The sequence below is a fragment of the Grammomys surdaster genome, unplaced genomic scaffold, assembly GCF_004785775.1.
Source record: "Grammomys surdaster isolate TR1022 unplaced genomic scaffold, NIH_TR_1.0 150, whole genome shotgun sequence".
Taxonomy (NCBI): domain Eukaryota; kingdom Metazoa; phylum Chordata; class Mammalia; order Rodentia; family Muridae; genus Grammomys; species Grammomys surdaster.
In genome coordinates, this window is record NW_021604608.1 from 1732002 (window position 1) to 1755533 (window position 23532).

Consider the following 23532-nt stretch of genomic DNA (forward strand, 5'->3'; position numbering starts at 1 on the left):
CATGCCTACAACCCTGTTTTCAGCCCAGGGGTTTGGGCTTCCTTTCCCTCGGAGTCTCATCCCTATATAATCCAGACAATTGGTCTCCCCCTGCACTCGCTCTATCTGTATGTGCACACTTTCTTCCTTTCTCTTTCCCCTCTTCATTCTCTCCCTATGGGGACTTCTCTGGGCTCCTTCCCTAGGTCCAGTGAACTCACCTGGACTGGCTGGTTTTGTGTGTCAACTTTAACACAAGCTGGAGTTATCACAGAGAAAGGAGCCTCCCTTGAGGAAATGCCTCCATGAGATCCAGCTGTAAGGCATTTTCTCAATTAGTGATCAAGGGGGGAGGGCCTAGACCATTATGGATGGTGCCATCCCTGGGCTGGTAGTCTTGGGTTCTATAAGAAAGCAAGCTGACCAAGCCAGTAACATCCCTCATGGGCTCTGCATCAGTTCCTGCTTCCTGACCTGTGTTGGAGTTCCAGTCCTGACTTCCTTTGGTCATGAATGGCAATGTGGAAGTGTAAGCTGAATAAATCCTTTCTTCTTCAGCTTGCTTCTTGGTCATGATGTTTGTGCAGGAATAGAAACCCTGACTAAGGCATCACCCAAGATGCCTCCCAATAAATCTGCATTTCATGTCTAATCTGGCTTGAATTGGCTCATTTCACTGGCAGAGAAGTAACTATCAGGTAGTGCTGAACCCAGAAGTTGAGTCCCCAGGTGGTAGCCCAGGTCTTTTCTGGACACATGGGGACCGCTTCAGTCCCCCATCCTCTGCTAGAAACATTTCTTCTGGACTCCATGAGTATCCAACTACAGCTACTGCCCATCTGCGTTGAGGACCCTCTGGCTGAGTTGAAACCATGACAGAATTAGCCTCCTAAATTTATTATGGTTAATCTTTGATACAAAGATGTTTTGAGGTTACAGCCCCCATATAAATCATTTGATTCCAGACACTGGGAAACTGTTTCCACAGTCTAGGGATCTCTTACAAAGCCTAGGAGATTAGGTGTGGCTGGATATAACAACAACAAGAGCAATAAAGTCATGAGTCCCTACATATAACTGAGGACTGATGGACAGTTGATGGCTTCTGAGGGAAGTTTTCTTTAAAGGTGTGGCTTCTGATAGATCAACTGTGCTTTCCAGTAGATGCCCCCATACCCAGCAGTACATGGCTAGCACAAATTAGACTTGGTGTTTGGGGGGTTTAAAATAATACTAGCTTGAGGTTCTGCCATGACTTAGAATGTTCTTGTACTCTGTTCCCATCTGCTTTTTTCAGGAGTTACTAGTGATCCTAATAATGTTTCTCTTATGGCAAACTAAATGGCCTCATAGCTTAATTTCTTGACCTATTTCTAAATTCACCCTTTTGCTTTCCTATAACCAAATCACCAGTGTGACTGCTGTCAAGTGGTTTGTTGGCAATGGTGATAGCAACTGATAGGTAAAACTACTGGGAGGGTTCAAAAGTCTCATTGACCAGAGAGATATGCCAGCTAACAGTGAGGTAGTGAGGGAGCAAAAGCAAAATCAAAACATTGGCTCTGTATTTGCCAACCAGATTCATGAGTAAAGTAAAGGCTTGGGGTTGAGTGTTAGTGGGGACGGGGTGTCGGTGCTCTTGGGATTTTCATAAAAGATCGTTTGTTAATCAGATGCTCACCATAACTGTTTGAATCAGTGCAGTTTTAACCTGGAACAAGAATTTACCCTAACTCATGTTCTTTGTTAATCCTTTAGACCTAGGTGCCTTAAATGAATACTCCTGTACTTGGTTTTACAATCTCCTCATGTCTTCAGTAAATAAACCTATCTGGCTTCCAATACTCCATGAAAATAGTACTTCTTACTCAAGTCGCTCCTAATGATCACACTAACAAGTCCCATCTTTAAGTTTCATTTTGTTTTCTTACCATTCAATATTGATGGTCCCTGCTATGTCTCCAACTCAGGGACAGGGCCTTTGGAAAGTAATTAAGATAAGTCAGAGTTGTACAGAGTAGATTAGTATCCTTCCTTGAGGAAGAGATACCAGTCTTCTTTGCAATATAAGAGTACAGTGAGATGGCTGCTATTATGTAATCCAGGAAACAGTCACCAGAAACCAAATCCTGCTGGTACTTGTGGGTCCCCAGCCTCCAGAACTGAAAGCAAATGATTGTTTAAGCAGTAAGTTTGTAGTATTTGTGTCAACCCAAGCAGACTAAGCTACCCCATCTTCCTTCCTGAAACAGTTTTAGGCCTTTAAGACCAGACACATTACTGCCTTTCCCACTGCAAGCTACTTTATCTGGAAAGTCAAGGTTGAGATTCTCAAAGGTGAGTTCCAGGCTTTGTTTGCTTCTCAACTCTGCAAGTTCTCCTTCAAGGCCCTTACCTGTTCTGTTAAGTGCTATCTTAACCCCCAGTGTCACAAAAAATTTCCTTCTCTTTCAACCCAGTTGTCCCTAAGAAATTCATTCTAGAGTTCAGCATCTTCAACACAGCTTACCACTACTTCATGGTTCTATATTTGCCCTTCCATTGACTACAAGTATAAGGAGTGTAGAGATCCTTATTGTTTGGTTCACCATTTCTTTCCAGTAGCTAGCACATAAAAACTAGACAAATGCTTGCTGAAAGAATAAATCTGGGATATCTGCTTTGGGCACAATAAAGTAATAGGAACCAGATTTGCCTTCTTGCTTTGAAACAGCTTAAACCCAAAATTAAAATATACAGGGCAGGGCATTATAACTGATTCCTGAATGAAGAAAAAGTCCTACAACTGGCTTGACATCTGGCAGATTTCCAGGCTGCATGATTGTGAGACGAACCCAGGAGGCATATAGTTGAGAGTACAAGAGACAGTTGAGGGCTGCTGAGAGAAATTTTTCAGGAACAGGAATATTTACTAGTGTATACCCCAGAACTACAACAGGATGTTCCCAGGTGTTTAGACACATGTGATGTGAAGAACAGGGCATGAGTCTTTTCCAAGGCTTTGAAAATTATGAGTCATCCAGGTCTGGATATAATATACAACCCCACTTATCCAACTTTGGGTCTTCTAAGAGTCTTCATGTAAGTGTTAAGATTGCTCAGATGGAAAACTTTCTAGTCATAGCATTAGGGAGCCACATAATTCTTTATTGTGAAGGGTCAGCCTATCATCCACTGTAAGATGTTTAGCCACATCTCTGGCCTCTACCTGCCTGATGCCCACATCACCCTCTAAATGTGACAAAAATTGTCATCTGTGGAGCAAAATCATCCCTTATTGAGTACCACTGTTGTAGACTAACAGTTACTCTGGCTTTTCCTAGTGATGCTTAAAGATGACTTGAAAGGATTAAAGCATTTCTCAGTAAGAGTCCAAAACATGTAAAGTATCGTGAAAAACCCAGTGCAAAATAACCTAAAACTCACAGTGCCTCACACTTTATACAAGTTAGTAGGCATGAAAACATGCAGGAGATAAAATTAACCAGAGCCACAAATGTAATTTCAGGAGCAGCAAGGTAAAAATCACCTTTAAAAGACTAACATTTGAAATCTATGTTAATGAAAACAAGTAATTTGTAGTGTTTGGGATCAAACTCTAGGCCTTACACATACTCAGCAAGTACTCTATCACTGAGCAATACCCCCAGCACCTGTTTAAGGTCCAAGTAGCTCAGGGTGGCCTTGAACAAGTCCTTATACAGCCCAGGATGCCTTCAAACCCACCATCCTTCTGCCTCCCATGTAAGTTGAACTACAGGTGTCTATCTCCCTGCCCAGTTCACAAGGTACCCTCTGAAAAGGAAAGTCACATAAAAAGAAAAGGATGAGGGAAAACAGCCCACAGCAGAACTGCACTACCGGAGACTCAGGAAAAACATTCAGGAAGAATGAAATAATTTTAGACAGAAATACTGTTTGTTAAAAAAAAAAAAAGCACAAAAAAAATTTGTGAAAAGAAAAACTTCATTTTTTTAAAAAATGTCCTTGGAAGATGACTGTGCACTTCAGACTGGATGTGGCTTGTGTGTCCCCCAGGGGTTCACATCTTTAGAAGGGCCAAGGTACTGGAGGTGGTAGAACCTCAAGCTGTGTTGCCCAGTGGGAGAACCCTATTCTCAGAAGGGATTCATGTTGTCTTTTTACAAGACTCACCTGTCCTAGGATGTCATTGCATTTTCTGTCTCTGATTTTGGGGCCCTTGACAAAGTTTAAACAGTTGGGGCTGCTTGATCTCTAGCTTTCAGTCAAGACCAGATATTTTGTTTTTTATAAAGTGTCCACCTCAGGTATTTTGTTATAGCAATAGAAAATGCAATATTATATTGTTTAATGAAACAAAAATAGGAATAGTGGAATTAGTATTCTAGAAATAGTATTTGTACAATTTATATATTTATAGATATAAAATATATGACAACAACAGCACAAATACTTGGGGAAGGAAGTGGAAATGTAATAAAATTTATCATTCATGAAATGGTATAATATTTGAAGGTGATAGAATGATAGTGTAAATCTGATAGCTCCATTTCATGTTTTATTTGTGGCCCTGGTGATGCAGTGTAAGGTGTCACCCATGTACTCTACGATATATCCCCAGCTCTCTTTTAAACTTTTCAAGACAGAGCATCACTGAGTTATCTAGTAAGACCTCAAACTTGGGATCCTTTTGCCTCTGGCTCCCAAGTAGTTGGGCTTACAAGCTTGTGTCAACAGGCCCAGAATATAGCAACCATTTTTTAAAAGAGTGAATTAAGAAACTAAATAGACTATTAAAATATATGGACCCTGAGGGAAAAAAATATTAGGCTAGAATAGAAAGCAAATGTTTTAGCTGATTTAAACTGAATCATATTAATAACATGAAATATAAGTGGCTTAGTAAAAGGAAGATATTATCAAATTGGGGGGAAAAGACTAAGCCTAAACCATATAGAAGCACATAGAAGACAAACTTGTTTTTGAGACTGGGTCTTGAGTTTGCTATGTACAGCGTGGCCTCAATCTTGGGCTCATCTTCAGTTTTCCAAGGGCCAAGATTTTCTACATTCTTCAATCAGAGAAACAACATAAACAGTGAACTTCCCAGTGTTGCCTAGAACCAGGAGGAAGAAGCCAATATTTGGCAGAAAATTAAACTAAACAACAACAACAAAAATCATTTGGACACCTACCATGTTTTGGCTTTTTTTGGGCGGTGGTGGTGGTGTTGTAATGCCAGGATGATCAGAGTCAGTGAAGAAACTGTTTATGGTCTAGAAAATGTAAGGGAAAGGACCAGGATGTAGGAAAGCTCGACAAAGAGCTCTGAGTTCTTTGTTTTTACTGTTATTACTCCTAGATTAGAGTAGAAAAAGTCAAGCTATTGAGCACACTGCAAGGGAGCCCTAGGAACCTCCCCTTGAATTTGGGTTTTCTGCCTGCCTGCCTGCCTGCCTGCTTTCTCTTTCTTTCTCTTCCTCTCCCTGCCCCCTCTCTTCTCTTTGGAGTTATTTTATGTGTATGGGTATTTGCTGAATGCATGTGTGTGCACCACATGAATGCAGTGCCAGCAGAGAACAGTACAGTGTGACAGATCCTGGGAACGCAGTTAGAGCTGGTTGTGAGTTTTCATGTGTGTGCTGGGAATTGTGGGTGCTCTGGCAGAGCAGCCAGTGCATTTTATTGTTGAGTCATGTCTACAGTTCGAACACGTAATTCTTAAAGTGAAGAAACAAACATGGAGTGGTTCAATGACCATGTTTTGAAGACAGCTACTTCATGGGCAGGATTTCAACTTAGCCTGTGTAATACAGCATTTCTGTCTCAAGAAAGTTAAACTAAAACAAACAAACAAACAAACAAACAAAAAGGCAAGAAAGAAACGTAAAAGGCAGAGATTACTTAGGTATGGTGAGGCAACAAGATCATATGTGGCAGATGTGACCAATGAAATTAGCTTTGAACAGATGTCAGCAGCTGTCAAAGAGGAGGAGGATGACCTCTGAACTTACCTCAGCTAGAAAAACAGCACTAACAATCTGAAGGGGGAGAATACAGATCTATAAAATGGAAAGAAAGCCTGTTGTCCACGGTGCCCCCAGCACCATGTGGCTGGATAAGGATGCACACAGCTCTGTGACACCACCACAGAACTAAAGCAACGGTTGCCGGGAAATGTAGCTACAGAGTTGGGAATGAACAAAAATCATTTTGATCTTTTTCTAAGTAGCCATAAATTTATGTTTTCTAGCTATAACCTATCAAAAATGCAATAGTATAGTCATCTGAGCAAACATCTAAAAAACAAAATCAGGTACTAGAATGTGATTATCTTGCTCTTAATGCTATTTCTCACAGCATTCCTTACAAAGCCCTTGTCTTTGGACTTTTTTATTTTGTGCAGAACAGGGTTAAATACAGCACATAACTTATCTTTACAGTCACATTCTTTTCTGAAACTCTTATCAGAAAACTCTATAAAGGAGTACTTTCAAGTATGGATAGAAAAAGTGACAGAAAAAGTTTAGGGAATGCGATTTAACACTGTGAGAAGGGACTGTGCCTAAGGGGAAACAAGAGGAGAAAGGATCCACTCCAGCCCCAGGTGGTGGAGAGTACCTGGCACATAAGGGTGTCATCGCAGCTGATGTTCCCTGGAATCCACCTTTGGAAGCTTGTATAGAAACTGCACTTCACATGACTGAGCTATGTAGGAATACTTCTCTACCAAAATTAAAGTTAGAATGATCCACTCTGAACCTTGGAGTTTTTCCATTAAGTGACAATTATGATGGTGAATAATATAAACTATAATAATGTCTATTACTACCCTGTAATGATGTACCTCAGCCCCACGAATCTGATAGAACAACTTGTGTTCAATCATCAAAGTGAATGAATGGTCTAAGGGGAGGAAAGAGGGTGGGGTACAGTTTCAGCCCTGGTCTCAGGTAGCTTAAGGGGTCTAGCATTTAAAAACCACACAGGAGTAGTAGACTTCTGTAAAAAGCAGCATTCAGAACAAAAAACACATGAAAAATTTTAGTCACTTTCTCAGGACAGAAGACAAAATAGAAACTGATAAATTGAATATTTTAAAAGTTACGTTACAATCTAAATTCTTGAATATTTATAGAAGAAAATTAACAATTTAGGATGAGTTAAATGAGTCTATAGTATTTTCAAGTCCATAGGAGGTATAGTCTTACCAAGTTCCTCACATATATCCATAATTAGTGTATGTACCCAGATATTTACCAATTAGAAGCAGGTATGTTTGCCCTGGACTTGAGAAACATGGACATTAACAAATGTCTGTATTACTATTTTTTTTGGTAATTACAGTCTTCAAACACCCCATTTTAATGTTGGGGCTGTAGCTCAGTGGTAGTGTGTCTCTCCTGTACTTGGCCCAGTGTGGCTCAGTGATAATGTGCCTATCACGTATGTGGCCCAGCGGTCAAGCTCTAGCACTGTATTACATACGTAAACTACATCTCATCAAATGTTCATTGCCTTACCCAATTCTCACATCTGTTTAACGCTTTTAGAAGAGTGGCAGTAATTTAGTTTGATCATGCGGTTCACACTGGACCGATCCCTTTAACCTTCTCATTACATACATGATGAACCCAGGTACACTCTGGCAGCTGAGATAAAAATACATCACTATTCAGTTCTATATATCTGGAGACAGCTATTCAAATCTCATGTTTCCTAATCCTACCACGCTTCTTAGTACAAAGTCTGTGAATGTGTGTGTTATGTACATGGTTGTGTAGTATGAGCATGTGGATGTGGGCGAGTGTACATGCTTGTGCACATGCACGTGACAGTAGAGGGCCACACCGGGTACCTTCCTCTAACAGCTCTTCACCTTATTTTCTGAGACAGCATCTCTCACTGAAACTGGAACTCATAATCTGGCTAGTCCGACAGGAGTCCAGTGAGCTTCAGTCATTCACCCTTCTCTGCCTTCTTAATGCTTAGGTACAGATGTGTGCATCTGTGTCCAGATTTATCTTGGAGTCTGGGCTCTAAATTCATGTCCTCATGCTTACATAGTAGATACTTTACTGACTAAGTTATTCCCTAGACACAGATTACCTCTTGATTCATCCGGCATATTATTTCCCCACTTTGTTGTAAGAGAATTAGGACCATTAGACATTTTTAAAGTTCACTTTAACTTCAGCAGATGCCACCTGCCTTTCTACCCCGACCACTCACAGCTGCTGCTTTTTCTTTTTTGCAGTTTTTTTCATTTCCTCTTTGACCACTTAGCATCTGGCACTGAAGCTGGCTTTCACGACTATTTGTCCACACCAGTGTCCCCCACTCCCTCACCTTGATGACCTCTTGCTGCATTTACTGGAACCATCTCAATGCTCATCATGACTGAAGCACCCTGCTTTCTTAAGACATTTTCCTCCAGTCTCTGCCCACTTCTCTTATCCTTTGACTACTTCCTTCAGTCTCATTTCACACACACCTATTTCTTGCATCCTGCTGTGACTCTGGGATCCTAGGACCCTGCAGTCTTACACTGAGGAATCTCTCCTACCAGTGACTTTTGTGACTTGCTGCAGTTCAAGTCCCATCTCTGTACAGGATGCACACTACCCATCTGCTTCTTTAACATCTTTTTTTTAGATATCCCACTAACTTCATTTAAACCCCTAAACTAAAACCAAACCCCTTGAAATGTTCTTGACGCTCAATGCAAAATTCTGGATGTTTCCCTTCATTCCCCTATTCTATTAAGACACTGACTTTCAGAGTCTGAAGTGACAATCATGGACCTTGCATGGGTCTGAGCTAGGTCTTCTGCATATGTTATGGTCCTGTAGCTTGGTGTTCCTGTGGGACTCCTAACAGTGGGAGTAGGGGCTGTCGCTGACTCTCTTGCCTGAACTTGGGACAATTTCCCTCCTGCTAGGTTCCCTTGTCCAGCCTTGATATGAGTGTTTGTGCCTAGTCTGACTGTAGCTTGTTATGCTGTGTTTGCTTGATGTCTCTGAGAGGCCTGCACTTTTTTTTTTTCTTTATGAAGGGAAGTGGAGGAGTGGATCTTTCAAAGAAAGGAGGTGGGAGGAGACTGGGAGGAGTCACAAGAGGGGAAACTGCAGTTGGAATGTATTATATAAGAGAAGAAAAAAGAAGATGTGATTTTATTTCATAGACTTCTGTAAAATTTATCTTTCCTACTTTCTTGTTAGCGCTTAGACACCCCACCCCAATTAATTGATGTTGCCTCAGCATTTGAACAGTGCCTCTCCAGTGAGTCTGTCTTCTGAGATTTTATACCTCCAACTGACCATTGCAGAGTCTATTTTGTACCTTAGCTCTGACAAATTACTCAGTGTTCCAAATGAGCCAGCTTTATTGCCTACATTTTCTGCACATAATTTGTTCTACTGGAACCCCTCCCTCCACTTTTTAGCACCTAGTACTTGAGACTCTTACAATTCTCACTATATAAGCAACAGTGTTGGATAAATCTGAAATTCTATATCCCTCCTTCATATTCCTGCAGGTAATTCTTCCTGGTCACATTCTTCAGCCTTCAGTATTTACTTCTCTATGATTCCTACGAGCAAAACCTGTGGCATCAGTCACTGTTTCCTTTGAACATGAAGTATCATGCTTATAATATATAATAACTTTATATGAAAGTTACAAATTTTCTCATTTTGAACTGGAACTTCCACACTAAGAACATACTGTAGCCATTCCTTCAAAAGGAGAAAAACAATAGCATAGAACTGCACTTGCCTTCCTTCTCATTTCTACAATTGACACAGAGTACAGCAAATACAGTGAAATCTTATGTATTAAATCACATTTGGACAGTTAATATGTACAAAGGCAAGACATTCATGATAGACACAAATATTTTCCACTAATAGAAATATTCCAAACTTTAAAATATACACTGTCCTCACAATTTGTCTAGAAAAGTCCTGTAGTTAACAGTCTTATATCTTCAGTCACTAATTATTTATGAAAACAAAAACACATATAAAACTAATGATGAGTTTTAGTGTTACTTCCAAAAAGGCAAAAAGAAGCATGGACTACCAAAAATAATGAGAGGAAAAAAACACAACAACACTGTAAGAAACATTTAAAAATCACATAAACATAACAAATATTGTTATAAATATAACTGTAAAAATAATCTTGTTGATTTAAAAAATGTTAAAAATAGAGAAGGAAAGTTATCAGTAAAGATGAATAAACTTCAAGCAGAACAGCAAACAGCACTAGCAAATTTTAAAGTGGAAAAGGTGAAAAACAGTTCTTTATATGTTGCTAATTTTTAAAATACCCACAAAGGATTTTAGAATTAATTTGCAAAAGTAATATTTAAATCTACTTCATCTTCCTATTTTAGGAATGTTACATTTGGCATGGTGAGGAATAATATTAAAGTAAGATTGTGTTTGATTGTTGGGAAAATACAATTGGTAAGAAGCTTCAAGGATAAAATACAGTTCTGTTGTAAAATGAATTAATGCAAATTACTTTTGAAAAATCTGTAACAGCAATGAGATGAAAATGAAACAAGTAAAATGAAACTTTTATTCTTCATGAAACTCGTATACATATTTTAGGTGAATTATAAGCTTAAAAATTTGCTTTTAGGTATTTTCCTGACAAAACATCTCATATTATTTTTAGCCTTCTTGAGAATCGCAAGTAAGTTATTCTTTATAGTTTCCATTTACCTTTTGTAATAGAGATTGTACTCTGATCTCCTTTAAGTGTTTAGTCATTTCATGCCGGATATTTGAAATTTTAATCATTATTATGTTACATAGTACTGGATTATGCATGTTAAAATTATTCAGTTAACTGAACTGGGGGTGGGGGTGCACATAAAGCCTATATAAAACTTTTCAACTTAATTACTGTGTTTAATATTTTAATGAGACCTGATGTTATTGACTCTAGTAAGTCACTAATACTTCCCTAAGTTCCCAAAGATTTTCCTAAGTTATACAAATGTAAAAATGAACACAAGCTGTGTTCTTCTTTCTAAATATATAACTTGGCATTCTTTCATGGTAAAGACAAATCTGTAAAGTCTCCTATCTAATATCCTGCACTGTTCAGTACCTACCAAATAAGCAGATGGAAAACTGCTATCCAGACAACTACTATGCTCATATCATCACTACATTCAAAGGGCAATAATCTCCCTGGGGTACCGAAGCTATGTCAGTGTATCTTAAGAAGGTACATCACTACCACCTAATTTCTGATTCCATTCTCAATTTGAAATAACCCTAACAATGACTTGCTCAGCTACATACAGGAATTCTCCTCTTTATATCTGCACAAGTGAGCTGATTCACAGAAACCCACCTAATATACTTGTTTATCATTGGAGAAAAATTAGTATACCACCTTCTAAATAAGCAGTCGTATAGTATGTTTTCAAAAAAGTATCAAATAGAGTAACAGTTTAATGAGGAAGATTTACACCTTAGGATTACAACGTCTCTAAATGAGACAGCCTTAGCTGTTTTCTGTATATTCTCATAGTTGGTATTTTTGAGGAGAATAAGCAAGTATTAGCCTGCAGTGGTGAATTTTAGTTAGCTGTTCACAGTCACCTATCAAATACATTCATGGCCTATTTTCACGACACTCTTCAAGTCTCTTCTAAATGTATTTGCTTGTGTCTGAATGCCAGAGACTTAGCGGGTAAGTGCACTACATCTAGCAGCACCTAATTTGCCCAGTTTCATACTAGGTGCCAAGAAATGAAGTTGCTCAAATATTTTAGAAATAAATTAGAACCGGATTAGCTGTTCCTTTTCTACCTACTAGCTTATGTTTTACTCAAGGCACCTACAATGAAACTTTAAAATTAAGGAGAGAAAAACTTACCTACTTGGGATTTTGTACAATAGTTTGCCATTTGTCCACTGTTGCAAGATTGTCGCTTATATCTTTTTGCTGACATTTCTGTGGTCTTCCATGGTGGTCTTTTTCTTTTGCTTAATTGACTAAGAGCCTCAGCATTACTGGGATTCTTGTCAAAGCTAACATGCTTACTTAACTGACTGCTGTCGAGTTCATCAGTCAGTCTGTCACTTGCAGGACTATTTGCTTTGGGATTTTCTCTTTCTTCACTTTGCTTTTTAAGGGAATTTTGCCTTGCGGAATGGGACCTTAAACTAAAACGCTTTGATTCTTCTGGTTGTGCCTGATTACCTCCACTGTCAATAGACTCAGGAGAATAAATTATTGTATTTAGCTTTAAAGTATTTCTGTGTTCAAGACAGTTGATCTTCCTCAAGAATATTCTACAGTCTTTTAAAGTTTTTGAACTCCAATTATGGGAAGATATACTTTCTAGTGTTTGATCCTTTTCAGAGTCAATCTGGCCACACCCTGTTCCATTCTCCTTTGCTTCTGACTTAAATTTACTCTTTAAACTAGCATGTGTTCTGAAGTCATGTACTGCCACCCTCCTTTTAGCAAAGGTGACTCTGGTTTCCGGGGGCGAAGCCCATTGGTTACCTACTGTGCTTTTTCCACTGAGTGATGTCTCTGCATTTGTCTGCCCCTCCGTGTTAGTCCAAGATTGATTCTGGCAGAACCATCTTAAGTTCCTTCTTTTTGAGCTCCAATCAACTGTTCTGTGGCTGTATGGCCTTTCCTCTCTTCTCCACCTTTCACAGTGCAAACTCTTAAACTCAGTCCTTCTCAACCTCCCTAATGTTAAATTACTTTTCACATTTAAGAGTGGTGAGCCAACCATTTTATGTAGTATATGAAATTTCCCAGTTGGTTTTGAAGGAGAAGAGACTGCAAATTTTTTAAAGTGCTTTCTGAAGGGGGTGGCATTAAATCCACAGCATTTCACCCCTAACTTAATGCCCTTGGTGCTTATCACTTCAAAAGGGTTTCGAGCATTTGCTTTTCTAACTAGTGAAAGGGACTGTGTTTCTGTTGTTTGCATAAACCAGGTACAAAGTTCATTCAAATTATACTTTTTCTGAAAAAGCATTTTTACGGGTGAAACTTCAAGTTTTAGAAGACAAGTTTCCAAAGGGCTTGCTGCTTTGAAATGATCACCTTTAGTGTGTTCTGTTTTATGAACAAAATTTTGAGCTTCATCTCTACTCACCTGTACCCACGCATTTGTTATTTGTTCAAATCTATTGTTTAATTCCTCTAACAAGGAATCATTTGAAGCAGAAGTAGCCCACCACCTTAGTAAAGAGTTGGATGAAATTACAGGGTTTAAGGACACTTCAGAAACTGGCATTAATTTTTTATCTTCCAAATATTTTTTTGCTTTCTTTGAACATCTAGATCCTGGGATACCTTTGGAAGCTAGTCTAAAACTTGACTGCCTGTATTTTTTCTTTGGATTTTTGCATTTACGCAAATGGAGTTTACATGATTTATGACGGAGAGCATTTTTGTAAGTAAGTGAGCCAGAAGATGCAAATGAATGTAAGAAATGCAAAGAAGGTTTTCTAGCCCTAATAGAATGTTTCGGAGGTACAGAAGCAACAGCACTATTTGATTCATTTTTAAAAATGTCAACATTGGTGTGCTTGATGTTATCCACACTACTGCACTGTTGGTCAAGTTTTTCTTCTAGGCAAGTTTTCTCTAACATTATCTCCTGATCTAAAGGAGGTAAGCAGCTGCTAACGCATACTTCTCTTTCCTGAGGTGAAATTCTATTAACAGTCACAGATATACCAGAAATTTTCACTTTTGCAGGTCTACCAGGCTTCCTAACAATTGACAAAGGCTTTTGGTTTGGTCGAATAATGTTCTTGGAAGTCTGAGGTATCACAGACTTGCTCTTGATAGGTCTAACATATTCCAAGTCAGAATCAAAAACCCCACGTTCAGTTGTGAGTCTTGTCCCAGCACTCAGACTTTCACCATGGCCAATCTCATAAGCTTTAGTATTTCTGAGACTAGAGTTAACTGAAGTGTCAGTGACATCACTGTTCAATGAGATACTGCTGATGCTCATGCTTCCTTCAGAAACACATCTCTTGGTTCTTCTTGATCTTCCATAAACAACAGTGACAATAATACTCTTTCTGCAAACATCTTTGACTTCTGATATGAAAGACTCTGGATTTTCCTTTCTAGGGCTAAAAGATTTGTTTTGGCAAACACTGACATCTGTTTGACCAGCTTTAGGTTTTGGTGGTCTTCCAATTGGCCGTTTAATCTGCTTCACAACTTGGGGACCAATTTTTTTAGGTCTACCTGGCTTTCTTTTATATGGTAAGTCAACAGCACCATTTGACTTTTCCTTAGAGTCTTCTTGTGGCTTATCATTGTTTAAACTGTCGGTAAACTCTGCAGATGACGGTGCAGCCTCATGTACACAGTTAAGTTGGTTCAATTCACTTTGAAGGTTAGTATCATGATGATTAGAACTATAATCTTCAAAGCTTGTATTTGGTATGTCTTCATTTGCTTCTCTTTTTCTTCCAGTCATCTGATGGGTTTTATGTTTGTGAGAATCAAAATCGGCATTTGACTGTGATGTGCTGACTGATGTTAAAGTGTATTTGACTCCTTCACTACTTTTAATCTCAGATAAAAACATGAGTTTGATAGGACTACAGTAGTTAGAAACAGAACTTTCAATACCTTCACATTTTGTTGGCAAACTCTCAACACTGGATGTCAAGCTACCTCTCTCTAAAATGGGTGAAGTCTTGGGTTTATCAAGTGTCTTGTTCAAATCCATTACAGACATACCATGACTTCTTTTATTGATAGATGCTAATACAGATTTTGATAAACCCTGATTTTTACAAGCCATTCTACTTAAAGTCAAATCTCTCCCAGCATTTTGATCTTTATCATCTGTTTCTATCAATTTCTTGGATGCTTTACATCCTTCAGATAGTTCTTGACTAGTCCAAGACCTTTGAGCCATATTTATTGTGTCTTCTAAACGCTCGACAATAACTTGCAAATTAGAATTAATTGCAATTTTATTTAAGTCTATATTTTGAAAACTTTCAGTTGGATCTCTGATTGGATCTTTTCTGTGTACAGAGTCTGATACTCTTTTGCCCTCGAGGAGTTTTTTAGCAACAGAGTCGTTTGTTACATATATAGAATACCAGCCTGGAGGCACAATATTTCGTTTAGTTCTGCTCAAAAGAGGAGCATCAGTTCTCAAAAATGGAGTATTTTCTAGTTTTGTATTTTCCCTATTATTTTGTCCAGCTAGTTTCTCAGCTGTAGACCTCTCCTGTAATTTTCTTTGGTTCATTTTCTCAAATGAAGTTGCTTTTAAATTTTCTGAAAATTGATCAAGAGCCAAGTTAGTTTCTAAATTCCCAAGAGGTACCTGACACGATGGTGCTATGTCATTTGGTGTAAACAATGTTTCTGCATGATTTTCATTTTGAAAGCTTTTAGAATTTTTTAAAGGCTCTTGACAAGGCTGGGGTTCTTCTTTGTTCACTGAAAGCATCTTATCATTGCATGAAATTTTTCTTGAATTTTTTTCACTGTACCTTTTCCTCAGAAAGTTTTCATCAAAACTGGCAAGTTCTCTTTTTATCTGTAAAGATTGCCTTCTGATCACAGGTGAATCAGGAGAGTTATGCATTGCAAGTAATGTTTGTTGCCGTTTTCGAAACCTTGTCTGAATAATTTTATTTTCTACCTTTTTATCATGTTGACTCAGCAATTCCATAAAACTATAATCATTGCCTGTTGCACTATGCAAGAGAGATGTTATTAAATCTCCCAATTTAAAATCATTGTCTGAATCACAATCAGTACTGGATAATTTTATGAGGTTTGATATATCTGTGGTTTCTATTGATTTTAATTTTTCATTAATACGGTCCATTAAATCTTGAAAAATTACAGCTGTTTCACCCTTTTCATGATTTGTAGTGTAACTATCATTGGCACCCAAGAGCACAGAATCAGAGTTATCAGACTTCTTAGTTTTGTGTATTTTGCTGTCATGGACACATTTGTGAATGCTTATCTCTGCTGGTGTAAGAGATGGAGGTTGGTTAATGCTTGCCTCAAGTTTGTTATTTTCTAAGGCTGAAAGTTCTGAGACGATATCTTTCCATTTTTCAAATTCTTCAGTCTCCACAGGTGATAATGGTGGGGGCGAGGGACTTCGAGATCTACAGGCATCTTGATGAGTGACTGAAAGATCACAAACTTCCCTTGACAAAGGAGGACTGTGACAGGCTGATTTTGTACAGTGAGTCTTTGCTAACTGTCCACAACAGCACCTGTGTGGATTAGAACTGTTTTCAATTCCGCTATTCATTACTGTCTTAATGTGTTCAACAGTTACAGTTTGACAAGACAAACAATGTAATTCTTTAATACAGACTGGCAGAGGCACTAGACCAGGGCTTTGTCTCTCATTGTGTAAACACCCTCTTTCTGCCAGTCTATATTCACAGCTACAGAACAGACCATGAAAACCATCCTCCAATAGGGGCTTTTGAGATTCTGAAGACATAGCACATGATGAATTACAACAGCAAAGAGAAGCAGCATTCTGCTCTTGGACTAGAAATTTCAACATAGCCAAAACTTGTTGATGGTGATGTATGCACAAAGATTCCAAAACTTTGCTTAATGCTGATTTTCCTTTTTCCATTTTAGTAGCTTCCTCTGATTTTGCATCAACAGTTGAACTAAAAATAAAAATCAAACAAAAAAAATGAATTACAGCAAAAATACCATAAGGAGTTATAATTCTTGACAGCGTCTGAATGATGTATTTTGATATTGCTGGACTCCTGACTCGTATAGGCGGAACTGCAAGGACATCTTGGTTATCTTTTAGCAGAAACAGAATGAAGTACTGGAATAAATAATTTCCTATGGCAAAGTACAGGAGTCAAAGCAAAGCCTTTCACAAACAAAAGTGGATATGTATTATTACATCAACACACTGGCAATATTTACAATTCTGGAAATATTAATAACCTTCAATAAAAAATGCTTCCAAAGGAATAGAAGTTTTTGTAAAGTAGGCCAGTTTGCCATATTTTATATGATCAGTCCTTGTTAGTTCAAGTAAGGAATATAAGGAGTGACATCTTATTTTATTTAAAATACTTTGCAATATAGTTAAAAGAAAATTTATTATTAAAAGAAAAGTATGCATAATCATGAAGAAAGTTAACTAATTTAGGTTCCATATAAAATAAGAGAGTATCTTTTTCTGAGATTAAGCTGAAGGCATTTTAACCTAGTAAGAATATAAAGAAAAAGGAAGCTATTTAAAAATTAAATCTACTTTTAACTGGTTTTAAAAACCATGGAAAACCATAGGAAAACTATAGGTATTACTTACCTAAATACTAAATGTCAAGTGCTGGAAAATGCCCCAACATAGAAACTAATACACATCTAGTTTTAACTTAGACCCATGTTTGCTAATCAACAATATAGAAGCTCATATTTTTTAATTCAATACCAGTAGCAAGAAGAATAAAATATATTAAAGGAATTCTGTTTCAGAAAAGTATCCATTTTAATGAAACATCACCAAACTCTGTAGTGGGAATAGCCCTCCTCTCCTAATTCTATGTGCCTGTCATTTGTCGTTTGTCTAGTTGGCAAAAATGTTATTTAGGGTTGGAATTGGGATATATTTCTTACAAAACTGATGCAAGAGAAGAATAAGAATATACTTTTTAAAAATAAGGGTTAGTATGTTCACCGTATTAAAAATTAAAGGATTTTCTTTTAAAATAAGCAGCGAAATCAGTATATTTATATTGCTCCCTGGCACTGGAATCTATGGATACTATATAATAATTTATTGAGTTGTATATAATTATGTTGTCAGAGTAATAAAAATACCAAAGCAGGTTCTGAGCATGTAATCAAAACTTCACAGAGAAAAATAACTATCAGATTTAACAAATGTTTAGTAAGACTAACACACAATTTGACATAAAGGATCACACAAAGCAAAAATAAACCAAAATAAACAAAACTCTTTAAGTTCAGTGCTATCACTAGACAAAAGATCCCAGTATCAGTTTCTTCAATAAATATATTTTAAAATTAATTTTGTAATGGTAGAGTGTAAAATGATATAAATAACTCAAGATTCAATGTCAAAAGTTATTTTAAAACTGTAGGCTAAAGGCAATATCAAATGATAGCTACCAAATATTAGATAATTATATCATTTTCCAGCAACTCAAATTTCTGACTTCCAATAAACAAAAGCCAACATACCCTGAAGGGTATACTTCAGACAGTTTCTGAAGTAATGTGATGGCCTGCTAAGCATATTTATAACTAGTAATAAAGGGGAGAGCTTACAAGGTTTTAGAACGTTATACTGTATTTCAACGATTCGTATCCTGTCTTAGTAATTCCTAAAATGCTCAGAGGCATTTTTCGTTAATGAAATGATTTGTACAACTGGGAGAGTGTGCTTATTAGCATGTCCAAAGCCAAGAGTGTAAGTCTCAATATAGAAATGAGTAAACCCTATCAAAATGATAAAAAGCAGCATGCGTTTAGGAATATAAACATGTTATTTCACTTTGATTAATCTCATAAAATTATGAAAACCACTGACTTTTATCTACCTTTTCTGACATTTTAAGGACACCTTTGTTTTAAAGGAAGAGTTTTCTTATTCAGTTTGCTAGTTTTAATATTGGAAATTAAAAAATACCAGTAGTTGCTGATAGTAACCCAATAATATGAACAATAGATTAATATATCAGATATTCAGGTATTAGATTTTACTTTATATAGCATGGAGGACAACTAAATTAATTAAAAACAAAATTTTAAAATATACTTATTTTGTTTCAAGGTTTTCCCCCCTCATTTCTTCCATCTTAGAATCTCAAAGGAAAACCTAATGAGTGAACAGACATATGTGTGAATCTCCATTCACAGTTTGTTCTTAAGTCATGATATAGAGATGCGAAAACTATCATTTTGAGAGAGTCTCACAATGTAGCTTTGGGTGGCCTGGATTTCACTTTGTAGATGAAGCTGGTCTAGAACTCACAGAGATCCACCTGCCTCTACCTCCTAAATGCTGAGATTAAAGGCCACCTTAGTCTAATTGGTTCTCATGTTTTTTCTTTAGATAAATTCTAATTCTTCCTGTTTATTTGTAAGCCCAAACATCTCATTTTTTTGTTTCTATGCCCCCTTTTTGTTAGAAATTTGTTGAATATTTCTTTGGAAAAGTCAAATTCTAATACTATTTAAAACAAAACAAAACAACAAAAAAAAACTTACAAGGAATCAAATAATTCAGTATAGTCAAGTTTTACTTTACTTTTCTTTTACTGAATGAGTAAATTAACCACACACTGACAGTGTTGTAAATTTAAGTGCAAAAGCATTGAAGTGCTTTACTACAAATTACAACCTAGAAACACGTTAACTGAACAATTAAAATTCATACAATCAGATTTAGATATATAACAACACAAAAGTAGGAACAAAATTACAGTACATGTACAACACAAGACAGATACATGAATTCATTAGAAAATATTGTAATAAATAATTCATGAATTATAGTGCAATTGATTTATGCATAAATATAACTAATTGCCTAACAATCAGTTTATATTAACAAAATCTGTCAAAATCAAGGCAGCCACAGAGTTTTACTAAATTACTGCGACAATGGAAATACTGCAATTAAAAAAAAAAAACCCACAAGTATCTGCACTGTAAACAACTAAAAAAGAAATCAGTTTCACTAAAAGTCAGTATACAGTTTAATATAAAATTGTCATCAGCTACCAGAATGGTTTAAACAACTTTACTGAGCAGTAGTTTTCTAAAAACAGAGGCACTGTTTTTTTCTTTTCCTTCTTTTTTTATTTTAAATATAAAATACTTGAAGAACATTCAAATAAGTAGAAAGCACATAAGGGTTGCTTTCCTATTCATTAAAAGTCAGCTGAAACTGGATTTTTTCAGAAACTGTCAATTAAGTAGTAACTGGTAACTAAATTTTTAAAGGATTTTGAAAGTTTAACATAAAGCACATTATAATAGAACCAGTGGGGGGAGGGGAACCCATAAACTTCCCTGCCTTTCCTAGTTTGTATAATTAAAAAGTCAACTCAGTAATACAAACATTATGTTTCTTTTAAAAGTTATGGGTTGATCATTACCTATAAACTATCAAAAAATATTTTAATTTACTATTTGACCAAAAATAAATAATAAGTACTAAAATGCTGCAAATTAACTATAATATTACCTATAAAACTACTGATCACTGTGAAGTCAATAGCAAAATGATCCCTGATTTATGAATCCTGTAAAGTTTTTGGTCAGGTCATCTTTTAAATGATATAAAAGTGTTCTGTAAGTTTCCCTTTACTATAAACTTCTCAATCAATTTATCAATGTAAATATAGTGAGGAATAAAAAAGCTCAATACAATATAAATATTATGTAATGCATTCGAGCTCCCAAAGTTTTGCAAGTAAAATTCTGTATAAAGAGGTCAAGAAAATTGTTTTTGAAGCATTTACTTTTTAACTTTGTTTTTTAATGGGAGGAGGGGGAAGTATAATAAATAATCCATGTTCCGGTCCTCACAAAATATGGCTTAATTCTTTAAAAAGAAAGATGACCCTGACAAATGCTGTCTTGTAATCTATTAAGTATATTTTCTTGGGGGAAGAAAAAGATCAAGAGGATTCATACCCTAGTATGCAGGTAATGTTAACAGCTGAAAGTGTTCAGTACAGATCTTAGAGACCAAGAGGTTACCTGGTCATACATTTTCTCATTCTTCAGTTTCTTTAAATACATGCAAGCAGTTTTAAAGTTTAGTAGCTGAAGAGTCACGTTCATGTGATTATAAAACACACACAAACACAAGTGCAGCAACACAAGTATCTGACAAGGTGCACTTATAGTTAAATTCAGCTGTAAGAATTCCTTTTGGATTTGTAAAAAGTGGCTTAGGAACATGACCAGAACCTGAATTCTAATAGAGAAAAGGGGTATAGGGGAGGATTCTCATCTATAAAGCAAATCTCCTTTCTTTACATGGAGGTACATGCTTTATTACACTTTACTACCAAAACTGCATACTTCATAAACCCACATGAATACTCTGACCCATATTTTTAAAACTGTCTTATAAAAATTACTGGTTTCATATGAGTCTAGTAAAAGTTAAAATGCACTGCCCAGCTTCTAAATATCCAAGTAGTAAAGAGTTTACATTACTGAAAGTTCAAAACAGCGTCAGTGTTAAATATCTGTAAATCTATTCAAGACCCTGAACAAACTGCAAGTTTGGTTATTAGCAAAATGATAATGTATCACCCACCAAAAGGAAATCTGTAATTTATCTTGATAAACTGAAAATGTTTTGAAATGTCACAGCAGCAAATATATTAAAGTTACACTGAGGTTTTTCAGTAGGAGTGTCTCACAATCCTTAAAGTAGTCATAACACCAACTAACCAGCACATTTAACCAAAATGACCATTCTCAAGCTTCTTCTGTGCACATTATAAACATGCTCTAAGTTGCATTCCAACTTTCTTTTCTAACCTTACACATTAGCTTATTTTTCAAATGAAAAACAAAATTAAATTACTTTAATAATTAAATTTAAATTACTTTTTGTTTTTAGTATTCCATCTTATATTAAAGGATTCTATAGCTTCTGGGGTTAACTATGTCAGCTTTTTTAAAATTTAAATTATATACTTAATAACCCCAACTTCCTGCTAACTCAACAATTAAATGATAAATATTAAATTTTACTATACATATCCTTTAAGGTTTTCTCTTCTATCCTGGTGGATGCACTTTAGTGCATTCTGTATTTCATAGAATGCACTGTAGTGTATTAATACTGTATCTATTAGTTACTCTTGGTACAGAGGTAACTATTTAACTTTGATTGGTTCTTTGACATACTCACAATCATTGTAGGTATGTTACATAAAAGTGTTCACAAACTATTAATATATTTCCATTATAAGATGGTTCAACTGAATGGCTAGAATCTTTTTACCAATAAAAAAAATGTTTCACTTGACAATTACTTGTTTTCCCACATTTTATGCTATTGACTACTAAAGAAAACCTGAATCTTTTTTCACCTATTTATACAAGGATTAAATACAAACTATCAGAATTAATAAACAACTCTATAATTCTGTCCACAGTGAAAACCCTGAATAAAACTTTTTCAAAAGGCATGTAAGTGGTTTTTGAACTGTAAAATTTCATGTCTCCTGTCAGAGTGAGCATTTGTAATTTCCACGTGTGTATGTAGATACATACATACACAAAGACTCACACACCCCTGTACACATACACACCTGCTCACGCACACACACACACACACACACACACGCGCGCGCGCGCGCACGCACAAACACACGCACGCACACACGAGCACGCACACATACACACATGTGCACACACGCACACGCGCACACATACACATGTTCTCTAACAGTAATCTACACAGGCTTGCTGCTGTTTCTGCAGCTGCCAGTCCCTGAATCTGTCATATATAACCCAGTGTCTGGTAATCGTAGTTTCTTCTTCGGAGGAGTCTTCAGTGTTCCAGATCTTTCCTTTACCTTGTATTCTAAAGTGCTGTGAGGTACCCCATAGATTCCTTGTGCTTTGGAAACACTCATTTTTCCACTCATTACCATTGCAATGGCCTCTTCCATTATTTCATGATCATACTGTCGATAGCGGCCACGTTTTTTCCTGGGCTGCTTATTATCTTTCCGGTCCAGTCCATCTTCAGTGTTCTCAGAGGTTCCATCAACTGTTCCATTTTTAGAATTAAGACACAAAGGAGAGAGGTCCCCATGTAGAAAGTAAGAGTCAACACTTGAGTGAGTTACAGGCCCAGAACATTCTATTTTGTTCTGTTTAGGGAGTATATTTTTCAGTTTTTGGAGAGCTGATCCTTCAAGGACTGAAGAAGTTTTGGAAACTTGATACATGACATCCAGCAGGCCAGAACCATCAGGTTGTGATTTTGAAACTGAATTTACTCGTAGCTGAGGAATTTTTAACTGTACAGTAGGATTTGAAGTTTCATACTGAAGGCTTTCGTTTTTTTCTTTAAACTGAGTAACCATTTTCTGTAGAGTTAACTGATGGAGGTAACTGGAAGCTGTTGGGAATTTTAATTCTGAGGTTTCAAGTAGGCTGAGTTTACTTTTTTCTGTGCGCTCTGTTTGAGCTCTTGCCCACAAGGCTACTTTTTGCAGCACAGCACAAGTTTCTTTACTTTCTTTATATGAGAAACTATCATTGAAATCTCGAGTTTTGTTTTTAAAAGATGCAGGCTTCCCTGCTGGTAAGGCTTCTAAGTGGAGAAGTAAAGTTTTTTGAGGTATGCCATAAAGTATGCCTGCTTTATTTATGTCCAGTGCTCCAGACTGAATGTCTTTCAAAGCTTTTGAGAGCAAACCATCTGCAAACTCAGCACTTCTTTCCACATAGTCCTCTCTGTTTCTGTGTAGTCTCCTGGATGGATGGAATGAAACGATGGTAAACTGATGTATGAGAGAC

At 36.6% G+C, this 23532-nt stretch overlaps 2 protein-coding genes across 9 annotated transcripts in view; both read right to left on the reverse strand.

Annotated features, from left to right (window-relative positions):
* The window catches only part of LOC114619395 (ligand-dependent nuclear receptor corepressor-like protein), a 141485-nt gene that overhangs the window by 5660 nt on the left and 112293 nt on the right, over nt 1-23532 (reverse strand). For 5 of the 8 annotated variants that reach the window (XM_028765206.1, XM_028765202.1, XM_028765201.1 and 2 more), the window contains one exon: nt 20332-23487. The exons of 2 other annotated variants lie outside the window; for them this stretch is intronic. In XM_028765206.1, coding sequence (XP_028621039.1) covers nt 22458-23487 — 1030 coding nt within the window. In that variant the 3' untranslated portion in view covers nt 20332-22457. Of the gene's footprint in view, nt 1-20331; nt 23488-23532 lie in introns of those variants that run through there. One more of the 8 variants, XM_028765208.1, reaches the window with a different exon arrangement.
* LOC114619394 (putative uncharacterized protein ENSP00000382790 homolog) lies at nt 1911-13620 on the reverse strand. Its single transcript, XM_028765199.1, has 3 exons — nt 11863-13620; nt 5157-5237; nt 1911-1958 (listed from the first exon to the last, which is right to left on the reverse strand). The coding sequence occupies exons 1-2, from the start codon at nt 13607-13609 to the stop codon at nt 5215-5217; spliced, it is 1770 nt and encodes a 589-aa protein (XP_028621032.1). The 5' UTR covers nt 13610-13620; the 3' UTR covers nt 1911-1958; nt 5157-5214.

Coding starts and splice junctions, on each gene's coding strand:
- LOC114619394 (XM_028765199.1), bottom strand. CDS start 13,609: ATGTTAGAGAAAACTTGCCTAGAAGAAAAACTTGACCAACAGTGCAGT. Junction 5,238..11,862: donor TTGTACAAAATCCCAAGTAG/GTAAGTTTTTCT, acceptor TACATTTTCTAG/ACCATAAACAGTTTCTTCAC.